We start from the raw sequence: 23464 nt of genomic DNA, 5'->3' as shown, positions 1-23464 counted from the left end.
TGATCTCGGGTAAGTAATTTCCTTTTCCCAGAACTGGTTTTTGTTTTTGTTTTATTTTATTTTCATTTCAGAAGTCATCTACTCTATTCTTTATACATAAAGAGGATGAGGCTCTAGGAAAAGGTCCCTATCTGCTCCTTTCTCCTTCCTTTATTGCTATGGTCTCCCCCTGAACACTGAACATAGGAAGTCTGATATTCTGATATCCCTGGGGATCTTCTGTAATATTCTTAGAAGCCTTTTCTGGGTCCAGATGTGCAAATGGGAAGAAAGGAAGGAGGTAGATCAAGATGTCTTCCAGCATGTATGCTGGAGGGAAAGATCCCTCCTGCAAAATTGAGGTTTAGATCTTCATCATCCCTAACATTCTTATGCTAATTCACCTCTCCCTCACCTTCCAGCTCTCCTACTGTTTTCTTTAAAAGCTTCCATCCCTTCTCCTTGTCCCTGTGGTCCCAATATCCTGAACAAGCCACAAACCACATATCTAAGATTGAATGTGTCTGTCAGATTGCTCTAATGATAAAATGGTCCATTTGGAATCTGGCAGGGGGTTAAGTTGGGGTCTAACTCCCTACCTTCCTTTCCCAGATTCCTCAGGGAATCTAACCACTTTGGGGAGTCAGGGAAGGGAGCAAGGGCAGGGGCACAGGGCTCAGACATCAGACATCCTGTCCCGATATCCCCAAATGGTCTTTTAAATCTCCTAAAAGCCCAAGGCAGCCGGGCAGCCTTCCCCAAGCACTGTGGTCTGGAAATGGGCGCCGAGCAGATGGATATCAGTCAGGGAGCTTGTTTTCTTCTACAACTTCCGGCTGCCCAGCTCTCCTCCAGAGTTTTCAAAAGCTGGGGGAGGAAGGAAAGGAGGGAGGGAGCATGGAGCATGAAGGACTTGAGAGCTTTCATCCATCTCCAAAGCCCAACCCTTAACAGTTATGGCTAGTATTCTGAATTATCAGTCATGGTGGGAAAAGGGTACATCTATCAGCAACAGCAGCATCTTCAGACTGGGGTGGTAAGATGCCCTCAGTCTTCTTACTCACTCAAATCCTGGGATGAAGAGCAAAACTCCATGAATAGCTATATGCTGAAAGATCTAATCGCCCACCAAACACAGACCTTCCTGACCCAGACTCATCTATATTCTGTCTGAACACTTCTAGAAATGGAAAACTCCCTACCTTTTTTACATCGAGTTGTACTGTATGGCCAACCCTTGCCTCTATGTATCTCTCTAAAGTATTCGATTGTTCCTCATGTGACACGATTTCCAGACATGTCATTAACCCTGGAATGTGTCCTCTAAATGTTTGTCAAAGTCTATTTTAAAATGTTACCCCCAAAAGTGAACCCCCCAAAAAAAGAACTTGTCTAGGAGTATTCTGATCAGAGTAAAGAGCGTATTTTGATGGATAGTGAATCTAACACTGGGTTCACTTTTTAAAAAGATATCTTATGTACCTGAAACTCTCTATCCCCGTGGTATTAAACAAACAGAAATGGGGACCACTATGCCATACAAAAGGACTCTGCAGATTGCGTATTGGCTTAGATCTACAAACCACTTAAGATCTCATGATTAGCCCTGGAAGAAATCTCAGAATTCATCTATTTCAACACCTTCAGTTTACAGATGAGTAAACTCATTCCTAGGGCAGTAATGAGACCCTCAAGGCCACCCAGTTGGTATCAGAAACAGAACAAGAATTCTGCTCCTCTCACGCCTTGCCATCTCCTCCCTTGGGGCCAAGTAGCTGGAGAACTGGCCATTATCTAAATAACATGGATAAAGATACAAATCAGATGTCAGATTTTATTAGCCTATGGAACTGTAAGGGAAATAAACCCTCTCTACCATGCGGACAGGTCCCTTACCAGGAATTTATGGTCTTAGAGCCATCTGGAGCTTTAAGGGGGGTTCATACCAGCCAGTATGTATCAGCACCCACTTCTTCCTGACGCAAAAGCTGGCTCCCTATCCACTATACCATAGCTTCTTAAACTGTGGATTACAACCTCATGCAACTGAAGGCGAGGGTCACGAAAATTTTGGCAGTAGTAAAAGATATCAAATACTCTGCCAAGATTTAATACTTTATGTAAAAATAAACAAGCATATCCATCTCATTAGTATGCAAATTTGCTTTCATCTGTAATAAACAGTAAAATATGTAAACCAAAAATTGTTTTAAAATAAATTTATGATTTATATTACTAATAAATGTTTGATTTGTATACCTCTTGTATATACCTTTATACTGAATAGAAATTTCTTGGATGAAAAGGAATCATAAGTGAACAACATTTAAGAAGCTCTGCACTATATCACACCGACTTTCCTCTATAGAATAGACTTTCAAAAATGTTTATTAGTCAGTCCCTTCTCAATCTTTTCTTCTCTAGGGTAAGTGAATTTCATCTTCGTTTTTCCTCTCAGATTCCATTGTCCAGTTTTTAAATAATCATCCCAATCTGTCTCTTCTCAGATCGTACTTCATCCTCACCCTACACTGATCACCAGACATGCATATCACTCTTCAGCTGTGGGGCTTAGAAGCCACATGGTTCTTTTCAGAGTCTAACCATGGCCAAGAGGATTGAAAGGGGAATTTCTCAACTCCTGTGTCTTATATCTCAACAGATAATGACCACATCAAGCCACATCAGCTCCAAAAAAGTCATCCCCTGCCTTATTCCCTTATCTCCTGCTAACTTCCAATTTTTATACTTAAGTCTGAACCACACAATATGATTTAATTATTTATTGCCTTGCTTTGCTTACTGTTGTTTCACACTTTAGTCTGATCTCCCCAATTAGATTAGTGGCAACATGCTCCATTGGGAATCAGTGGATCTGAGTTCAAATTCTTCCCCAGGTGCTTACTGTGGGATTTCAGGCATTTCCATTCTCAGAACTTGAGTATCTTTCAAAATAAAGGAGTTGCTTTTCATTGTTACTTGCTTGCATTTTATTCTGTTACTTTTTTTTTTACTGATTTGATTTTTCTTGTGCAGTGCAATAATTGTATAAATATGTATGCATATATTGGATTTAACATATTCTACCATGTTTAACATATATAACTACTTGCCATCACTAGGCGTGGGGGAAGGGAGGGAAAATTGGAACACGAAGTTTTGCAAGGGCTAATGTTAAAGAATTGTCTAATGTCTTAAAAAATAAAAAAGGAAAAAAATAAAATAAAATAAAGGAGTTGGACTTGAAGATCTCTGGGCTTATTTCCAGCTCTCTCTAATTCTATGATTCCCCCTTTTGGATCTCCTGAATTTCCCTCAAAAGCAATGGAGTACAGTGGTAGGAGCCCAGATGTTGAAGCCAGAAGATCTGATACCAGCTTTTGAGCTTCCTCCCGATGGGACTTGGGGCAAATTCTTAATGTCTCTTTATTTGTAAAACTGGGCATGGGAGGAGCGACTAGGTGATCTTTGGGATCTCTTTCCCTTCTCAATCTTACAGTCCTAATACAATGCCAGGTAAGTAGTTGTTGACTTAACTCGAGTTGAGATGCAGAACAGTATCGTGATTATTTGTGTGCATTGGTGAGGTAGGTACACTTGTATGTTATCCATATATAGGTCATCCATACTAGTCACAAGGCCACAGATTTGTGATCCTCAGCCAGCAGAAGTCTACGACCTAAGAAAAACTCATTCCCCAAACATGGAAGTTTTTTTTTCCCTACCATGGCCCTAACACTCCATTCCAAGCAATGATCCCAGACAAGAAATTGGAGTTTTTTTAAACTTTATCATTTATAAAGCCATACAATGGGTCGCAAAGAAACAAAGGCCGCTGTACAGAGTGGGAGGAGAGCATCAGTGTACAGTACATTCATACCCGGGATGAGTAACATAAGTCAGATTTTATACAAGGTGGCAAAAGTTATGGGCACAATGATACAAAATATAAAGTATATTTCCATCTATATAAATACATAGCTGGGGTGGATTGAAAAGGATAGGGTTATTTTATTTTTTCTGAGGGAGGGCTAGTGGGGGGGAGGGATTTCTTACATTTGCTTTCAATAAGATTTGAGACAGGAGGAGGGGGAAACAAAAACACAATAAACATCTGTGCACTTATACACTAACATATGCATACACACACACACACACACACACACACACACACACACACACAGGTTTCAAGCTACTTAACACTGATTAGAAAATTAATTTGGAACATTCTCCCAATGAGATTCAGGCTGCTAGAACAGCACAGGAATGGGAAGAAAAGAAAGCTTTCCTGCATTTCCCAGACTCAGGAAATGTGACTTAGGAAGGAGTAGAACAACCCTCACTCTGACTAATCAATCAGACAAACAAAACCAATTCTGAGCCTGAAGTCAGCTGGGTGACCCTCTGGATCTCACCTCCCGATTCCTTTTGCCTGAAGGTGATTTCGTACCAGACTTTCCACTGCCTCTTGCAATTATTACCCATCCCCACGCACACATCCTCCCACACACAGATGCACACCTCTTCCATAAGGTATCACACACCCACATACGCATATATACTCACCCCCACCTTTTCTATGTTGTGGAAACTCCAGAGTCCTAGCAGATAAAGGGCTTACACCCGGGATGTACCAGGCAGGAGCCCTACCTCCTATCTAGTGTTGTTGAAGAGGGGAAGGCAATGCAGAGAAGAGGTCTAGACCAGGACAGACGAAGAAATGATGGTTCTTGACTGGCAGTCTAGACCAGATTCCTCTCACATGCCAGTCCTTCCTTTGGGCCAATGAAAGGGAGTGGACCTCTCAGTCCAGTCCCAGCCAGATCAAAGTGACTGGAATCTCCTACACTCAACTTTTCCTGGGATCCTTCTACTCACTGTTTTCCTCTGATGGGGTTCTCTCACACACATCCATCCATACATACACCTCCACCCTCCTCTCCTGAGACTAACTTACCCAGAAATTCCACCTTCAATGATGGTTAGACATGGCCATTATTCCCCACAATTTTTTCTGTCCACCCAAAAGAAGGACTCAGAATTGGAGGGACTTGTTCCACAAGACCAAGATATGGCCTCTCTTCTTGTGGAGGGGGGAGGCCCTTTTGCAATGCACATACCACTTATAACGCAAAAGGAAAACAAGCTAAGAAAAACAAAATAGAACGGGGCCCCTGTGATGGTGATAGAAAGATCCTGATCAGGAAGAAGAGAAGCATCTGAAGCTGGTCAAACTGGATTTGCTCCCCATTCATCTAATCTCTCAACATCAGTTCACATTTTCTTTTTCCTACTCATCCCACACCTAAAGAAGCTCCCCAAATCCTATACTGAGCTTAGCTTGTTTTTAAAGAGTTCCTTTGCCTCTCCTCTCTCCCTTGAGGATACTCTTATTACATCCTCATCCTGTCTTGGAAATCTAAGAGAGTTTTCATCCTGACTTAGAATGGTGCTGGGTGGGAGAGGGCCAAGTGTGTGTGAGTGTGTGTGTGTGGAGGGAATAGAGACAAATCATTTATTGTCATCACTCTGACTGAGGCTTAAGTGATAGTCTCTCTCCTCTGTCCATGATTTTCAGATCTATCCTCTCCTTTCCTATCTCAGCCTGGCTTCAAGATGGAATGATCCAACATTCCCAAGTGGATCGACAAACAAACATCAACAACATACAACATAAATCAACAGCAAAGTGGATTGGGAGAGGGAAGAAGAAGGTATGAGAAAGATAGTCATTTACAAAAAAAAATTAAAAGTGCTTTAAAAAAAAAAAAAAGGAATTCTTTGGCAAGAATATATTGCAGTGCTCTGTGTGTGTTCATGCCTACCTGTGAGATACAATCTCTGACACCTAATTCCTCATGGTCTTACCCTACTAGCCCCTTACCCAAAATGGTTCCCACTCCAAGATTTGAACACAACTCTCTTCCCTCATCAGATTCTCGGAAAGTCAAAACGAGTGACTCCAAGTACTTCTAAATGTGTCCAAATGTAGAACACCAGGTTCTAGGAAATTGGTTCTTCTTAAAGTGGTTTTGGGTAGCAGGAGGGGACAGTCTGCTTTCAAACTTTAAACAGAGTCCCCTCAAAAAGTCAATGAGGGTTGAACTTAAGCAAGACTGAGGATGGCCACGACTAGGAAATAAGACAGCCAATGGGCCCAAGGTCAGAGAGCAGTGAATGTGAAGGCTGATCCTAGATCTTAGCCTGGGGCCTGGAGCTGGGTGATAAAGGGGTCTGGCAATTCATCCGATATGAAGCAGTGATGTAGGATCCAGACCAGACGCCCAGAATTCTTCAGGTTGAGCAGTGGTAAAAATGAAGGTGGAAAACTCTTGACAAAGAGCAAGATATTTATCTTTCCCTACTGGGGCACAGAGCCAGGGTTGATGGGGAAGTAAGGAAAAGGTAAAAAAATAATTCAGGTAGCTAGCCTGAATTTCCCAAAAGGAAGGGGACTTTTGAGCAACTTCAATCTCATGTCTTACTAATGGGGAGCAGGTGATGGAGAGGTGAACCACCCCTGCTCCCTACTTTCTACAAACCATTCTCATTTCCAACTCCCTGAAACCACACTGCCATGCACTTACAACATTTTGGAGGGAAAAATATGAAAAGATACACAAGCACTAATAGACACACCATCCATATCTTCCACACACATCCTGAAACCTCCACCTCTGCGCAAGCAGACCCGCGCAAAGGGCCTTTGGCATTGGGGTTCAGCTCCTCCCACCTTGGGTGCTCTAGGAGCTGCTGAGCCTTGGGCTGAAAGGGAAACTCAAGGGGCTAATGATAAAGGGAACACAACCTGGGATGAACCACTCAAACATCCCACCCCCTACCTCCTGAATACAGTGAAGGTCAAGGTTGGAGGGAGGTGGTTCAGGGATAATCCAAATATAAGGTCTCTTATCTCTCAGGCTTTAATTATACATACAAGAGCTCATACAGGGAAGGAATGGGATACAGTATATACCCATATGGAGGCAATAAAGCAATAAGGAAAAAAATAAATATTTCTTGTCAATTTACCTTTTGTTCCTTTTCTTAAACTTGATTAGCTTACAGTATTCCATCAGTATATCTCATGTATATATTATGAATATTTATATGTCAGTACAATGCTGCTCACTAGGGAATCCCAGTGGGCTTGGGGAGCCAAAGCACTGGATTAACAAGGAGTTCTTGTTTCTGATTTGGATTTCTTCGGAAGTATGGGGCTTTCAAAGCAGGGATCCTGGACTTGCTCTCGTGCCTTTTACCCCTTATGGCTTGGTTCTTTTGGAGATAAAAGGTAGGGACTTTGGCATTGTAAAGCAGTCTACCCAGCAAGCATGCAGGTGGGTCATCTATCTGGGGGTGTGACCAAGCCTGACGCCAACGCGGGCTGGCCCGGCCAGAATGGTTACAGACATCTGTTTTTCAGAGAAGTTGAGCCTGCACGTGACAGAGAAAGCCAAACACTTCTAAAGCACTTGTGGAGAGGAGGACAAGGGTTGAGTCTTCTCCCTTGAACTTCCTGAAGGCAGAATTGGGCAGACCTTTCTGAAGAAGAGTCCAAAGAGATTCTTAGTTTCCAATATGGCAGGATGGCTAAATCCCTGTGGTCCCAGTGGGCATCTTCTTGTGAGCAAGTATTGAAGCTAAATCCAGGGAAAGGTTCAGGATACAAGGCACAAAGAGTGGGGTAGGAGAGGTCAGGGGCAGCAATTTGCCCTAGAGAGAATGGGAGGGGCATGTCTTGCCCCACATATGTAGAGGACCATGGGTCAGGGCTCAGCATCCCCTGCCTCTCCTCTGTCCAGTTCTCCCGACTCTCTCCAAATCCTCCTGAAGGTTTAGGGTTTGCATATCTCCCCTGAACCAAAGTTCCCCAGCCTCAAGGCCATGGCAAAGCAGGGGTATTGCCTTGTGGGAGAGATCCTTAGTGCAGTGTTCAGAAGGGGCGCATGTCTGCTTCCTGCTCTTGTGTGTGTGAGAAAAAATGAGGAATCTTCCAAGAGTTGCCAGAGCTGAGTGGCTGGGATGGAAGGAGGCCCCAAGCCGACATCCACAATCTAAGGTGATTCTGGGTAAGGAGAAAGGCCCCCTTCCTGCTTATTCCTGGTTTTACATGATTCCAGGAGACAGCAGACATCATCTTTGGTGAGGAAGGACAACTTCGTGCGCATATTATCAATATAGCTGAATTTGGAGTTATATGTCTAATACACGCAGGTACTTAAACATATGTATAGCCATTGAAGAACAAAGAGACCTTAATATACCTTGGGGAATTTTCCTTATTAAAAAATAAAAAAAATTGGTAATCTTGGATTTTCCTATTTTGTCTGATAAATATACCTCACAGATGTCCACAAGATTGTGGATTTTTTTTCCTTGCAAGGTTGATGAATTAGATGAGGATCTATTTTATCCATGGTTCTAAAAGGAAATCCCAGAGGGAATTTGCCACTTTGCACCTCTCCCCACCAATGGAAAAATCCAATGGCACAGGAAGGAGATCATGTGGCCTTGGTTAGTTGAGTAGTTTGAGTTTGGGGTTGTTGGGATTTTTTTTTAAAGTTTCCATTTACCCAATAGGCTCTATGTTGTTCTTCCCTCCACTTTTTTCCTCTCTTCTCCTTCTCTTCCTCTCTGAATTCACTTCCCTCTTCCCACACTGCACTTTCCTCTCTCCTTCTCCAAAAATTGGCCCCACACCTTCCTTCTGGATTCAAGGGTCCCCTTCCCCATGTGCCCCAAGCCCGGCTGCCCTGGCCCCTGGCAGGCTCATCTCTTCTGGCCAGCGCTGAGCATGACCTTGGAAACGAAGTTGACAATGGCCGCAGCAGGTTGGTTGGGATCTAACTCTGCAAAGAGGTGACAGGCGTTGTCCGTGGTGCTGCCTTGCTTCCTGGCCACAAAACCGAAGAGCCTGTGGAGAGGAAAGAGAAGAGAAAAGATGAGGAAAGAGGGAAGGGAACATAGAGAAACCACAGACGCAGAGAGAACATGAGTGCAGAAGAAAAGGCAGGAAAGGAGAGGGGAGAGCACAAAAGAGATAATGAAGAGTTGGGGAAGAGGAAAGGAGGATGAAATGGAAGGGGAAGCAGAGAAATGGAACAAAAAAGGAAAGAGAAGATAAAGAATGAGGAAAGAGGAGAAGAAAATCAAAGAGAAGAAGAGCAGTAAAAAAAAAAAAAAGAAAGAAAGAAAAATTAAGAGGGATAGGGGATTGGGGATAAATAGAGAGATAGTACAAATATGTGAGAAATGATTTTGCTGCCCAGAACAGAGACCTTTTACTTTTTTCCCTTCTTCTTCCAATGCCATTTCTTTCTTTTTCCTCCCACTCTGTATCCCCCATACATCATAGGTAAAAGATGTTCCCTCCATTTGTGAAGAAGGAAGGAAGGAAGGAAGGAAGGAAGGAAGGAAGGAAGGAAGGAAGGAAGGAAGGAAGGAAGGAAGGAAGGAAGGAAGGAAGGAAGGAAGGAAGGAAGGAAGGAAGGAAGGAAGGAAGGAAGGAAGGAAGGAAGGAAGGAAGGAAGGAAGGAAGGAAGGAAGGAAGGAAGGAAGGAAGGAAGGAAAGGGAAGGAAGGAAAGGGAAGGAAAGAAGGAAGGACTCAAAAGATCCAGAGATAGATTCTGAATGAGCAGGAGATGCTTTGGGCACTTCTCTCTTGGCTTGGCTTGAAAATAAGGGTAAAATGGGGAAGTACATGAAAGAGCCTCTCCCATCCCTTCCCCTGCTGGACTCCTTTTAAGTTCAGCACTATAAGCAAATAAATATGGCATTGTTTGCCAGTCTGAAAGCTTCAGCCTCCTCGAGCACCAGATGAAGCTGGGAAATAAAGGGATAGGCTGGTCTGACTTCTCATTGTTCCCTTGCCTGACCTACAGTGTAATGGATTTGAGTAAAAGGCTTCAGGACCCATCAGGCAAGGGCAAGGACTGACTCCCACACTTTGCCCTCACTAGGCCACGGCATCTTGGAATTCAAATCTTGAAAAACAAGGTTATAAATATGGGAGCAGAGGGGAACAGAATGTGAGCTGAGAGGTCCCATAGTTGGTGTGTTGCTAATTAGAGAGGGATGGGGAAATCGGAACAGCTGGAGATTCCAATTAAAAACCCCCTCTCTGGGACTGAAACACAACAGCTAAAATTAGCCAAGCTCTCCACCCTACACACTCTCACGAAATAGGAATATACTCACACATCCCTTTGCCCTACACGTCCCTAGTGCTGCTGAACAGTCCCCTCAAATTCAAGATCAGCAACCCCTGGGAGCAGGGGATGGGGGACTTCAGGAGCCAGGGGTCGGTTTCTTTGTATGATCAAGGGATAGATCTGCACCAAGTCTGTTCTTGGTCTTAGATTTGGTCTCTGGAGAAATGTCCTGTCCCTTCTATTCCTCCTGGGACTGGGAGGTATATAGGGTCTTCTCCCCATGTTGGGAACAGGGAAGGCAAAAGGAAGGAGAGGGTGGAAAATGATTCTAAGGTCCAGATGTACGGTTCTCCCAGCAGACCTGTGTGCTCAGCACCATCCCCCATCTCCTATAACCAAGTTCTTCTTGGCTTTATTTCCATCCCTGTGCCTGGGCCAGAGCCACTACCCCCTTACAATATTCCCTCCCTCGATGTTCACAGTCCAGAGGGCCCTGCCCTTTTCTTCAGCCAAGTTCAACAATAACTAATTCCTTTCATCCACCCAGGGAAGCTGATCCCAAATGTGGTGGACACAAGCAGGGTGGCCCCCCCACCACAGGAGCCAAGAGGAGAGAGCTGGCTCTTCTTTCATTATCTGGCTCCTCACCCCATTAATAAAACCCTGTCTCCAAAAGAAGCTCTGCAAGTTGGCTCCTTCTAGCTCAGGGATTCTTAACCTGGGCCTGCGAACTTATTTTTGAATATTTTCATAACTATTTTAATATAATTGGTTTCTTTTGTAATTCTATATATGTTTTGCACTTAACTTAAAAACATTCTGAAGAATCCCATAAGCTTTATCAGCTGCTCCATGGGTTCCATGCCACAAAAAGGATTAAGAACCTTTGTTCTAGCTAATATAACAAAATATTTTTTAAAACCAAAAAGGAAGAGACTCCTGAATATTAGAGGCTGAAAGTTAACTGAGCTTGGTGGGGGCATTGATAAGAAAGTGCTTATCTGAGGGTCTTAAAACCTTCAAACGGCAGAAAATCTGAGAAGCTGGTAATTTTACAAAATTAATGACCCAGGGTAGGGGAATAAAAGTGAGACTGGGACGTTTAACATGAAGTTCCCTCTTGTCTCTATTCTTGACACTGTTCTAATTAGGCTGCTTGTCCTGGTGAGTTAAATAGTTGCTGGCCCAGCCATGAACGGAAGCGACAAGACGGGACCAAAAGGAACCAAGCATAGGGACAAGTTGGAATGAAATGGAAATAGAAAATACGTGCTCCCAACAACAGCAATATCTGACAGTTACATAATGCTTTGAGTCTGCAAAGTCCTTAATAACATACTTTAATCTTCTTTACACCTCACAAGACAGGGGCCTGGAATTATTGTTATTCTCATTTTATAGATGGGGAACCTGAAGCTCTAAAAGATTAAACGATGCTCACACAGTTAATGAGTCAGAATTAGAATTTGAATCTAGAGCTCACTCTTCCAAACCTGTCTAAATCTTCCGTTTGTCCTTCACAGGGCCTCTGCTGATCTTACCCACAAGACGGATTGCTGCTTGAGTAAGAGGAAGGAAAGGGAAGAGGGGAGAGCAAAGGCAGGAAGAATGGTGATCAATCTGACTAAATTTATTTTCCAGGCTCTGTGACCTCGACTCAGCAGCTGACCCTTAACTCCCATTCCCCCCAGACTCCCATTAATATTTCAGAAGTCTCCTCCCATGTTATTTTTGGGAGACACAAAGTTGAAATATCCCAAGAAAGGAGGGGAAAAAAGTCATACTTACTTAGCGGGCACACCCCCCTCTGCCTTGGTCCACCTAAGGGGAGAAAAAGCAAAAGTAAGCAGGTTTTCTGTCTCTGCTGGGCCAAACGTGGGCCTTCTGCCAGAATATGGTGAGAAAGTCTTCCCCAGAGGCAAAGTGGGCCCCTAAGTTATCACGAGTGTGCTCTTTGCAGTCTGATGTACGATGGCCTCCCCTGGCACAAAGCTGACTTAGCAATTCCTTTCCTCAGCATGTTAAGGATGAACCAGTTGAATTAGAGTAGGGGAAACAGGAGCACCCAGGAAAATCAGAGAATCACAAACTCGGAGAGCTGTCATTTCATCTGATTCTCTCAACAGCCCACTGCAAGTATCTCCATTTTATGGAGAAGATGAGCTCAGGGCCCCAGAGCTAGCAAATATCTGAGGGGAGACTTGAACTCAGATCTTCCTGATTCCAGATGCAAGACTATCCACTATACCACTTATACTACCTGTTATATAAGGCATTGTCATCTGAGGTAAGAGTCACTCAACACGCACCCACACGTTCACACTTAATATTATACTTAATACTACTTAATCTCTGAGTCAGTGTGTGGAGAATGGGGAGGTAAGGAGCCGTCTATGGGAGACTTACTTTCGTTCTTGTGGATCCAAGTCACAGAAGGTAACAGTGTTGAGGGGATAATGTCGCCGGAAGAACAGCCTAAGACACAAAGACAGAATAAATGCTGAAGGTGTTGACCGGTTGGGCCCTTCATCCTGTTTTCTAGTCTCTTTTTCTCCACCTTCCCCCTGCCTTCCATAACATCTCAAAATCCTCATGTCATGATGAAGGCAGGAAGTACCAGACTTCTCCTCGTGGGACACAGGTAAATAAGTGGGACAGAAAAAGGCACATCATAGACGCCTGGGCTGATCAGCTGCTGTGGGACACAGAGAAGTAAGGGCCAAGGTCTAGGGGCTGTTCAGTACTGCCAAAGATAGGCAGAATGTGAGGGTCAAAGGCTGGGATCTTCCCACTTTGAGCTAATAATTCTTCAATAAATGGAGATATTGGGGAAACTGCATACAGAGAGGGAATTCCTTACTTCCTCTGGTTGTCCGTCAACGTAATCCCCTGGGCAGAGACCTTGAAGTGGACAATAGTGGCAGCCGGTGTGGGGTCTGCAGCCAGTGTCTCAGCTGTGGCTTTGGAAATGGCCTGGGGCCCAGTGAGCGACTCCATGTCAACAGAATTGACAAAAAGCACATTGCAGGCTGAAAAAGTAAACCCACCAGGAAGGATTGAACAAAATGAAAATATGAACGTAATGGACCATTACAAATGACAAATATGAAGGGGGAGGGAGGAGAGAGAGAGGAAAGAGACAAGAGACAGAGATAGAGAGAAAATCAGAGAGAGACAGAGAGAGACAAAGAGACAGAGAAAGAAAATCAGAGAAAGACACAGAGAGAGACAGAAAGAGAGAAACAGAGAGAGAAAGGCAGAGACAGACAGACAGAGATAGGAGGGGGAAAGAAAACTTGAATGAACCTATGTGGGGGCAAGTTAAGCAGAACCATGAGAACAATTTACATAATAACCTAAGAGAAAATAATATTGAAACTTCAGGTTTCTGATCAATTCAAAGACCAATCACAGTTCCAGAGGACCTAAATATGTTGTCTAACCCTTGGTAGAGAAGTCGTTGGCTACAGAAGCAGGATGAGACATCTATTTTCAGATATAGCCAATGAGTTGGTTAGGTTTGCTTAATTGCATTTCTTTGTTACAAGGGAATGTCAAGGAGGAGTCATTTGCAAGTAATAGTGATGTTTCAAAAAAAGAACGTCAATAAAATATTTAAAAAAAAAACTCTTAATGTTGAAAAATTATCCATGCATGTTTTGAAAATAAAAAGCTTGTTTATTTACTTTTTATTATTTTTTTAAACAAAAAGCTTTAATAAAAAAAATATATATAAGCTCCTCTAGGGAAATAAGTATTAAAAAAAATAACAACTCTCCACCCCTGGAAAGATTTCATTCCAGTTCTGGGAAAGGGATATTTGCCAATAGAAATGTGGTTTTCTGATTTAGTAAATAGCTCTGGTTGGAAACTACTGATTCAGAACAAGAAACAGAATGTAGAAATGGGGTGACAGTCAGGGCAACAGAGGCAAAGAAGGACGAGAAGCTCCCATTATCACTACCCACCTGCCCCTTGTTTCAGTAGATCTGTGGTAGAATTAGCAGATGAACTGTCTTTTGACTCATCTGTTGGATCTGTGGCAAAAACAGAGAAAGTTATACAAAGAACAGATATGAGACCACAGCCCCAAATGCAATAAACGCTCCCCAAACCCTGCCATCTTATTAACAAATCTTGCTGAATTTAAGCTGAGTTCAACTTGCTTAGTGTCTAAATTTATTTCATCACTAATATTACCTGAATATTTTAACAATAATGTGATTGAATTGCTGTTTAAGAGGACAACTCAACAATTGCTGAAATAATATTTTCAATCCCGTTGTGCATTATTTAATGAGTATTTAAATCATGTGTATTATTCAAGTTATATCTGGACTATTCAACAAGTTGTGCTAATCCACATAAATTAATTAGAACATGATATATGATATCATGGATTGAATATCATTGAATATATGAAATTCAAATGGTCACTATTGAGTATAAGACTAGTATCTCAAAGAGACATTAAACACCAAGGTCAGAGATCTGGGCCTCCTCTGATCTTTTATTATTATGATATAGTGAGTGGGGAGAAATAATGATGATTTTGGCCCCTTCCTCTCCTCTCTGCCCCTTGCCTCACATATGTACACCCGGTGATATAAGTTAGGAGCTGAGAGCTAGGACTTAAAGGCTAAAAAGAACCTGGAGGAGTGATCCTGTCCAAACTGCTACCTCTAGTCAGACACCACTTGTTAGAGATGTCACAGCAAAAAGTACTGTAGAAGGTCAAAAGAGGAGATTTGAGTCTGGAAAGATTTATGTGAAGCAGATAAGACTTGAGCTATCAGTTCTCAAATCAGGTCAGCCCCCAGTCTGTCTCCCCTTTCCAAATTATCCTGCGTATCCCTACCAAATTATGGCGCTTGTAGAAGGCCATTCCCCTGCTTATGGACCTTCCAGTAGGATCAGTCCCAAGTTCTGCCATCTGGTTTCCAAGGCCTTTCACCACCTGGCCACAACCTAACTGCCTCACTACTCCTCATTATGAATTTTCTACCAGTGCTGGCCATTCCCTTTGCCATCCCCTCACCTCCGGGTCTGTTTGAATCCCTTTAAGTACAGCTGATGCTCATGACAAGATAAGGGTTGAAAACTGTGCCCTTTAAGGGTTACCGTTCCACAGAGGAGACAGTAACAACTGCAACCTGATTTGTCCCAACATAAATATCTCTGGGCTGGGGAGAATGAAATGTTCTGAATTTAAAAATAAATGTACTCAGAAAAAGCTATATTTAAAATGTTCTGCCTTGTACCCTTCTTCTCCTCCCAATTCTGTGATGTCGTACCTGGTCTTCGGATGGGTGATGGGTCTTATGTCCCGAGTCTGATCCTAACTCATAAAAATCCTTCCAGAGTCTTCTCCCTGCTCTGACTTCTACAGTGCTCTATGTCTATGTCACACATTTTAGCACTTAGGGCATATTGTCTTATATTAATATTTCACTGTTTCTTGGGCATTAGTCTGGCTTCTCCAGTGAGACTAAATGAGTCAATGTGCATTTATTAAGCACTCACTGTGGGCCAGCCACTGTGTGTAAACTCTACAAAATTATTCTCTGCTCTCAAAGGGGCTGATTTACAAAGGATTGATCTCACGGCATGGAGCTTAGAGATAGAGATGTGACTATTAATAATCCAAGTGAATACCTACAATTTACCCAGCCCCTGATAAACTACTTAGCCACCTGGTAGCAGGGGAAACAGACTCTGAATTTTACCTAAAATCCCTTTCTCCCCATCCCAGCATTCAAAAGAAACTGGGCAGCAGGCTTCCTCAAAATCTGACACTCAGTAGATTAAGCCTCCTTGTCACTGTCCAAGTTTGGATTTCAGGTTACAAGGCCAGGGAAAAATGGAAGGGGGTTGCTACAGGTAGATTCTGGTATCCTCTAAGCCTTGAGCAATAGGAAACAAAATGAGGAGGGGGTGGGAGAGCCACAGGAGGTAAAACTTTATGAAATGTGATTGGATCTATGCCCATTTTGTGGACTGATGCTGAACTCTTGGCTCCACAACCCCGTCTGGCACAGCGTCCTATGAGCTCATGGATTTGAGCTTTTTTAAACAATTTTGCCTTTCTAAAATTATTTGGGCAGGGGACGGTGAAGAAGCTTAGGTTTCCCTGCATTGGCAGGGCAGCCTTTCTTCCCCAGTCCATCTTGGCGCTGGGTCCTGGAGCAGCTCCTGGCACCGGTGACTGGATGTTGCGGGAAAACTGGATCAATGTGTACTCAGTGAGTGAGTCTCTGGCTCCTACCTCGATTTGGAATGACCAGCTTGCAGGGGAGAGCCAGTGGGATGATAGAGTGCTGGTAGACCAGAGCAGAGAGACATCCTGCAGGGACAGAGACAGATCCAGCATTAGAGGGAGCTGAATAGCAGGGAAAGGGGAGTCTCACTCAGAGAAAGAACAGGAGGATGACTTATGCCATCTTTCATTTCTGTATGTATGTGTGGGAAACTTCCCCAAAAGTCCGTGAATATGATCAAATTGTCTCACCCAACTGGTTCATCCAGACATCCATTCTTCTTGCCCCTGGACAGACTTATATATAATAACCTCAGGATGCTAAAAATAAAAATCTATCTTCTTTTTAAAGATGCTCCCAAAAAAGATATTAAAGACTTTCTTGGATACAAACTAAAGACCTTCCCCATTGGAAGTGCTTCCTGAGGTCTCTAAGGTGAACCCATTTTTATTGAATCCTCTATCTGAATGGGGGCTACAGAGAGGATTTATTTCACAGAGACTACATAGAGGAAGGGGCAGAGGCTACAGCGGGAGAGACTAAGGGGCAGATTGCAGAATTTCCTGGTAGATGAGACTGAACAGTGGGGAAAGTCAGATGGGCAGACTCACCAAAGTTTGGCTCATTTGGACATCCTTTTAGCTTCACCCCTCTGGGGCTAGTCTCAATCAGGAAATGCCTCACCAGCTCATTGGTCATGTCTCCTGGAAGAACAGAACAGGATGACTACTTCCCTCTCACGCTCCTCTCCTACTCTCAACCCTGAACCCAAGACTCTGCCCTTGTGCTCCTCCTCATAATCTTTGGCTTTTTCTGGGAGGAATAAAGGAAGAGAGATGGGTTCTATTTGGGGACAACATGGGTGGAGAGGGAACAGGAGACCCTTCCCATCAGTCACCAGCAAGCCCTCCCCCCAAATCAGGAACAGAGAGAATCAAACAAATCTCACCTCTCTTGCCCCTCACCACCATCTCCCTCCTCATTCTACCAGCACAATTCTCAAAGAACATATTTAATACCTTTCTTACTCTGCTGAAGGATGGTGGGAGGAGGAGACGCCACTTTCATGGCCAAGCCATAAGCTCCCCGAAAAGAGTGGCTATCTCGAATGATGAAAGCCCCTGGCTCCCGGTCCTTAAGTAAAGTGATGGCTATAATTGTGGAGAAAAAGAAGAAACGGGAAAAGGAAATAATAATTTAGTGATTTGATCCCTTTAACCCATTCAGGCAAAGCCTTCCAAGAATCTTTAATTATGTTTTCCTTCCCTTCTCCCTTTTCTTCTGTCCCTGCCCTGTGAGACTACATTCTTTCTTTGCTGTAAGAAAATAAAAATCCTGAAAGTCGGGATTCCTGGGTTCTCCCAGTCTGTCACTGACATGTCAAAGAAAGTCTCTCCTCTGAAACTTCAATTTTCTTCATATGCAAATTGAGTGCAGTTCTAGATTAAGGGTAAAGATGGGATGTCTGTCATTCAAGCCATTCTGCCTCTGAGCTATGTAGATCCAGGCCCTTCCTGTTAGTCTTTTAAAGTTTTCCAGTCTTTTAACTAATTATTTCCGAACCCTCTGAACAGTTCAGCATAAGGGAATACCATTACCCCCATATAATTTTCCTGTGTTCCTGCTTTTTACTGCCTAGGATCCCCTCCTTCCTCATCCTCCAAGTTTAAGATTCCATTGGTCAGCCAGTCAACTAGCATTTATTGAGCACCTACTATGTGCCGGGTACTATGCCAAAGATATAAAGAAAGGTACAGGCAATCCCTGCCCTGGAGGAGTTCACTGTCTAAAGGAGGGAGACAACAAATTGTGTACAAACAAGACAGACAGGATAAACTGGAGGTAATCAGCAACGAGAAGGCAATAGCATTAGAAGAATCGGAAAGGGCTTCCTCCAGAAGATGGGATCTAAAGCAAGACTTGAGGGAGGCCAGGAGGCAGAGCTGAGCAGGGAGAGATTTCCAGTCAATGAAGATGCTTGGAGTCAGAAGACGGAGGCTCACATCTGAGTTACAAACATGGAAGAGCTCTGGGGGTGGGCTGCAATAAGGCACAAGAATCCTGGACTTTATCAGCCAAACAGAGGATTTAGCTTTTGGTCCAAGAGGCATCAGGAATGCCTGGCTCCCTTTAAAACAGCTCAGAAGCACTTCCTTCCTTCCTAAAGCTACCTTCCCTTCCATTAATCTGTATGTGCCTTTTATGTATCTTTTACACACTGACATGTCTCCTCCATTGGAATATAAGTTTCTTGAAGGCATCTGCCTTTTGTTTCTATCCTGTGGGTTTCATACATAGTGAACACGTAATAAGTGCTCATAGGCTGAGTCACAGAAGGGGATTCCCTAGCCAGTTCTTAGCCACATTGTCCAGAAATTCTTTTCAGCTTCCAGCTTCCTTCCTGAGGCCCATAAGGAACCATGACCATATGTCTATCTTGCTTCATTAGAAGAGGTAGGGAAGAAGGTTCTTAAACAATCATTTCTGACAGGTGGAAAGTTTACATGGAGCATCACCCTTCATGGTCCATTTCACCTGGACTCACCCTGCTCCCTGGAGATCTCAGGTTTGTACCAATACTTGGATGTGTCCTGGACAAACTTAACATTAGCCCGGGTTTCAGGACTATTGTCTGTGGAAAGAGAGAAAAGGAGTGTTAATCACACGCAAAATCACACACAAATAATTGGCAATTGGAGGAGGTCAATGAGGAATGTGGCATTTTGTGTCATATGTCACACTCCCATGTAGCTATCCAGAAGTGTCCCATGAATCCATCATATAATTTTTCTGGGAATGTCGGAGCTGAAAGGAACATTAGCGGTCGTCTACGCAAACTCTTTCATTTTTAAGACAAAAGTGAGACCCAGAGACAGGAAATAATATGCATAGTTATATGATTAGTAAGAGAAAGGAAGAATTAGAATTTAAATCTCCCAATTCCCAATCCAATTACACCATACTGGCCCCCTTCTAGTCCAGATGGAGGACAGAAATGACCTCCAAACTCCTTTCCAAAATATTTATATAATCTAAAACAATCATCTCAATTGATATTTCAGATTTAGAAACAGATAAGTATAGAGATATAGATATAGATATCTGTATATATGTATATACTATTTGCTCCCTACTCATTCCCCATACACACACACACATGGATAGATATGTGTAGTATAAATATATGTGTATTTTGTGTGTGTGTATATGTATCTGTGTGTAATAGAGTGCTGAATCTGGAGTTAGGAAAACCTGAATTTGAATCTGGTCTCCAACACTTGCTAGTTTGTGTGATCCTGAAAATGGGCTCCTATCTCCCAGGGTTGTTTGCAAATGTTAGAGCATTGTATAAATGCTAACTGCTGATATTGTTAAGGTAAATAAAGATATCATTCTGCTTCTGCATCCTTCAGAGAGAGATCATGGTATTGAGAGATGGCCATACTTGGAGTCTCATTAGGCTGCAAGGGTTCAAGATGAAGCTTTAATCAAGATTGAGCCTTCATCCTGGGAAGGTCAACCTCTCATTCCTGCTAAAATTCAAGTCACTTGTTCTGACAGGGAGTGCAATCCTCAAATCTGTACTTCTGACCTACTTTTCAAAGGAAGATGGAGAAGTGTCAGTGTTCCTTCCCTAACAGCTAGTCGCTGGAAAAGACCCCCGGGGACTGGGAGTAGCAGAAGACCAGAAGGTCTGGAAGTGTTCTAAGCCATCCTCCTTGCCTCTTTGAAGCCCCCAAACACCCACTGCTGTGGTTTCTATCTAATGAGCTGCCAGGAGAGACCACAACTGCATCTGCCTTCCTGTGTTGACTCCCAGGGATATTTTAAGCAGGGAAGATAGTGGGAAACAGGAAGTGTACTGACCCCAGAAGCTTCACATACCCCTAAGGAGAGAGAGGGACTGGGAACCAAATGTCACTCCTGGGAAGAGAGAGAGCAGCAGCGCACTAGAGTTCCTGCTGGTGATCCAGCCCAAGTAGGAGGGAAAGACGGGGAATGGAAGGTCTAGATTCAGGTTAGAGTGGGTTCTAGATCTCTGCAGATTTTCTGAGGTTAGAGGATGCAGAGTGAGGGTTATTACTTGTAAAACAGTATCAAATCTCAACATTCAAAATAATATAACAATGATCAAGATGCATCCTTCATCCTGGGAAGGTCAAGCAATCTCAGCTCCTGCTGTTGTTCTGACAGGAATCCTCAAATCTGTACTTGTGACCTACTTTTCAAAGGGAGATGGGGAAATGCCACTGTTTCTTCCCTAACAGCTAGTCACTGAAAAAGACCCCCAGGACCTGGGAGTAATAGAAGGCATTGGGAATGTCTGGGATGCTCTAAGCCTCCTTCCTGCCTCTCTGAAGCCCCCAAATCCTGGAAAAGTGAAGTAACGCCTCAATCTTACACCAGAAGTCAGAGTCAAGATTGGGACTGAATGCAGGTCTCTGGGCGCCTGCCTTCAGGTACCCGAGTTTAGGGTTGAGGGCACTCACCCGGCATGGAGAACTTGGAAAAGTCAGGAAGGGTGTGGGAGAAGGAGACCATGCTGCCCCCACTGGGACTGGACATGCCGCTGGAAATGGGGGAGGACGACACTTTCCCATTGACGGTGGCGTAGTTGGGGAGGCTGCCTGCCCGGTCTCCCGCCGACATTCTCCGCTTCTCAGGCAAGGCAGGGGTGGGGCTCCCTTGGCGGAAAGCCGCAGAATCCGGGGAGGAGGATGTCGGGCTGCCCATCCCAGGATAGTAGGCTGGGGAGACCGGGAAGGAGGGTGTGGAGGGAGCCTGGTAGCCAGAGGCACTGCTTTGCCGGGACAGAGTGGGTCTCCTGTCCTCCGGTGTGGAGTAGCCGCCATAGGCCGCGTGCCTGTCCATGCTAGGGCTGCCGGGGACCACCGGCCCAGCCCCTCCTAGGCCTGCCGCATGGCGGCCCAGATTGGGGCTTCCTGGAGTAGTGACCGAATTGCTGTGGACAGCCCCAAGGGGGTGCCGGCCCAGGCTGGGGCTGCCCGGGGAGGCAGCCACGCTGCTCTGGGGACTGGCGATGGCGTTGCCATGGAGGCCGGCCACTGCGTTGCCATGGGGACCAGGGACCTGGCGGCGGCTCAGGCCAGGGCTACCAAGAGAAGGGGCCGCCATGCCCGGATTGACCGCCCGCCGCCCAAAGCCTGGGCTAGGAGGAGTGTTGGTCCCCACCGTACGGTGGAGAGTCTGAGGACTCCCAGGCAGGGTGTGGACACCGGCCACAGAGAACTGAGACTGCGGCCGAGCGTCCGAAGTGAAGTAGTCGGGACTCCGGTGGCCGCTGTGGGAGGCGGGCAGGGTCGGGGAGGTGTTCTGATAGCTGCTCTGGGCAGAAGAGGGTGGGGGCCCTAGGCTGCCGGAGTGGAAGCTGGCATCTGCCACAGGCTGGGGAGGCGTCCTGGGGCCCAGGCCACTGCTCTCTGCTGATGGGAAACTCCCCACGGACGTGCTGAAGAGAAAAGACAAGGATCCAGAGTGTAAATTTAATTCAGATTTACTATGAATAAGTTTAAACAGGCACATATATATTTATACATGTTGGACACTCAGTTCCAGCCCCAGCTGCCGCCTCTTGGCAAAGGTTGAGAAGTATCTTCCACACTAAGTGAAGCTGGTCCTGACTTTGGGCATCATGAAATGGGTCAGAATCCTACATCCCTTTCCCCCCATAATCATGTTCTAGATCCTCCAGCTGATAAAGCCAAGAACACGAACATGACCCGCTACCAGTGCAAAGGATCTTGGGAATCATCTAGTCTGAGCCTCTTATTTCCTAGAAGAAATCCGGGGCATAGATGAAAATCGGCCCAAGGTCATATATTTGGTTAGCTGATGAGAACTTCTCAGCAGACTAGGTTCAGAACCTTTTATGTTTTATTCAAATAGGAAAAAAGATCCTATTGCTATGGAGAAGAGGTGAGTGGATTACAATCCAAATTAATGGAAATAACTTTTGAAGCAGAGTGAGGAGAATGCATGGTGATCATGCTAAAGTCAGCAAAAAAGAATCTATGTCAAAGAAAGCCTAACATGGCATAACTATGTTTTTACCTCTAGAGAAGCTGGAACATGATTATGGTCACCCCCCTATCCCCCAGTAGGAAAGAGGTACATGAGTTCTGATATAGTCCACTATATCCAAACTTAGGAATCAGAATCTGTCATGAATGAATGAATGAATTTGAATGAATGAACGAAAAATCATATATCAAGTTCTTATTGTAAGCTAAACACTAGGGACACAAATAAAAATATTGAACCAATCCTGATCTTTGAGGAACTTATATTCAAACAGAGGAGACAGTACAGATTTGGGAGGGATATTTTGGCCTGGAAAAGTTCTAGGGATGGTAACTAGAACCCAGGGGAAAGATTGGCCATACCCTTTCCAGGAACAATGGAAGTCAGTAATTTGAATGTGGTTCCAGAATTAGAAGTCAGACCAATACTTATTTCACTGAACGCCACAGAATTAGAGTTTTGAGGAATTTAGAATTGAAATGACCCTTGATTGTTGGTTATTCCAATGCTTTCATTTTCTCTTTCAAATTGTTAATCTGTAAAATGGGCTACTGTAAGAATTAATGTAGATGAACTTTTATGTAAAGTGCTTTGCAAACTTTATCCACTCCAGCTCTTTTTCTTTCTGTGCTGACTTCCCTTCTTTGTGCCAGTATTGGAGACTTTTCACTGAGTTTCTCCCTAGACCCTTGGATTTAGAATTTAATGAAACCTGCTTTAACTTAGCTCAGAATCTTGGCTATATACTTAGATCGGGACTTTGGTAATCCATTTCCCAAAGAGGATTCTTTCCCTAAATTGTTATTGATTATCCTTAAATACCAGGACCCTTCCCTTCCATTCAGATCATTTAAATCATCTAAAATTTGGAGTTTTTTTTTTTAAAGCAACAACTACTAGGGTATTAAAAATTGTAGAAATGGACTATACATGGGGTGTGTACCATATGTGGTTGAGGAAAGTTTGGGGAGCTACCTATGGGAGGAGAAGTCATTACATAAGAGAGACATGCCATAGACATGAAATTACAG

The 23464-nt window shown here is 44.0% G+C and overlaps 1 protein-coding gene across 1 annotated transcript in view; it reads right to left on the bottom strand.

Moving 5' to 3' along the window:
• Positions 1-3749: 3749 nt before the first annotated feature.
• TNS1 (tensin 1) overlaps positions 3750-23464 on the bottom strand; it is a 229240-nt gene continuing 209525 nt past the window's right edge. Inside the window, 10 exon segments of the mRNA XM_074298731.1 lie at positions 3750-8896; positions 11923-11955; positions 12541-12609; positions 12995-13163; positions 14103-14171; positions 16400-16477; positions 17003-17095; positions 17411-17542; positions 18937-19023; positions 20882-21861. Of these exon segments, the coding sequence (XP_074154832.1) occupies positions 8752-8896; positions 11923-11955; positions 12541-12609; positions 12995-13163; positions 14103-14171; positions 16400-16477; positions 17003-17095; positions 17411-17542; positions 18937-19023; positions 20882-21861 (1855 nt within the window). The 3' untranslated portion in view covers positions 3750-8751.

This window comes from Sminthopsis crassicaudata, chromosome 3 (assembly GCF_048593235.1).
Source record: "Sminthopsis crassicaudata isolate SCR6 chromosome 3, ASM4859323v1, whole genome shotgun sequence".
NCBI classification, from domain to species: Eukaryota; Metazoa; Chordata; class Mammalia; order Dasyuromorphia; family Dasyuridae; genus Sminthopsis; species Sminthopsis crassicaudata.
Note: the sequence above shows the minus strand (reverse complement) of the source record. Positions and strands in the feature narration are given on the sequence as shown.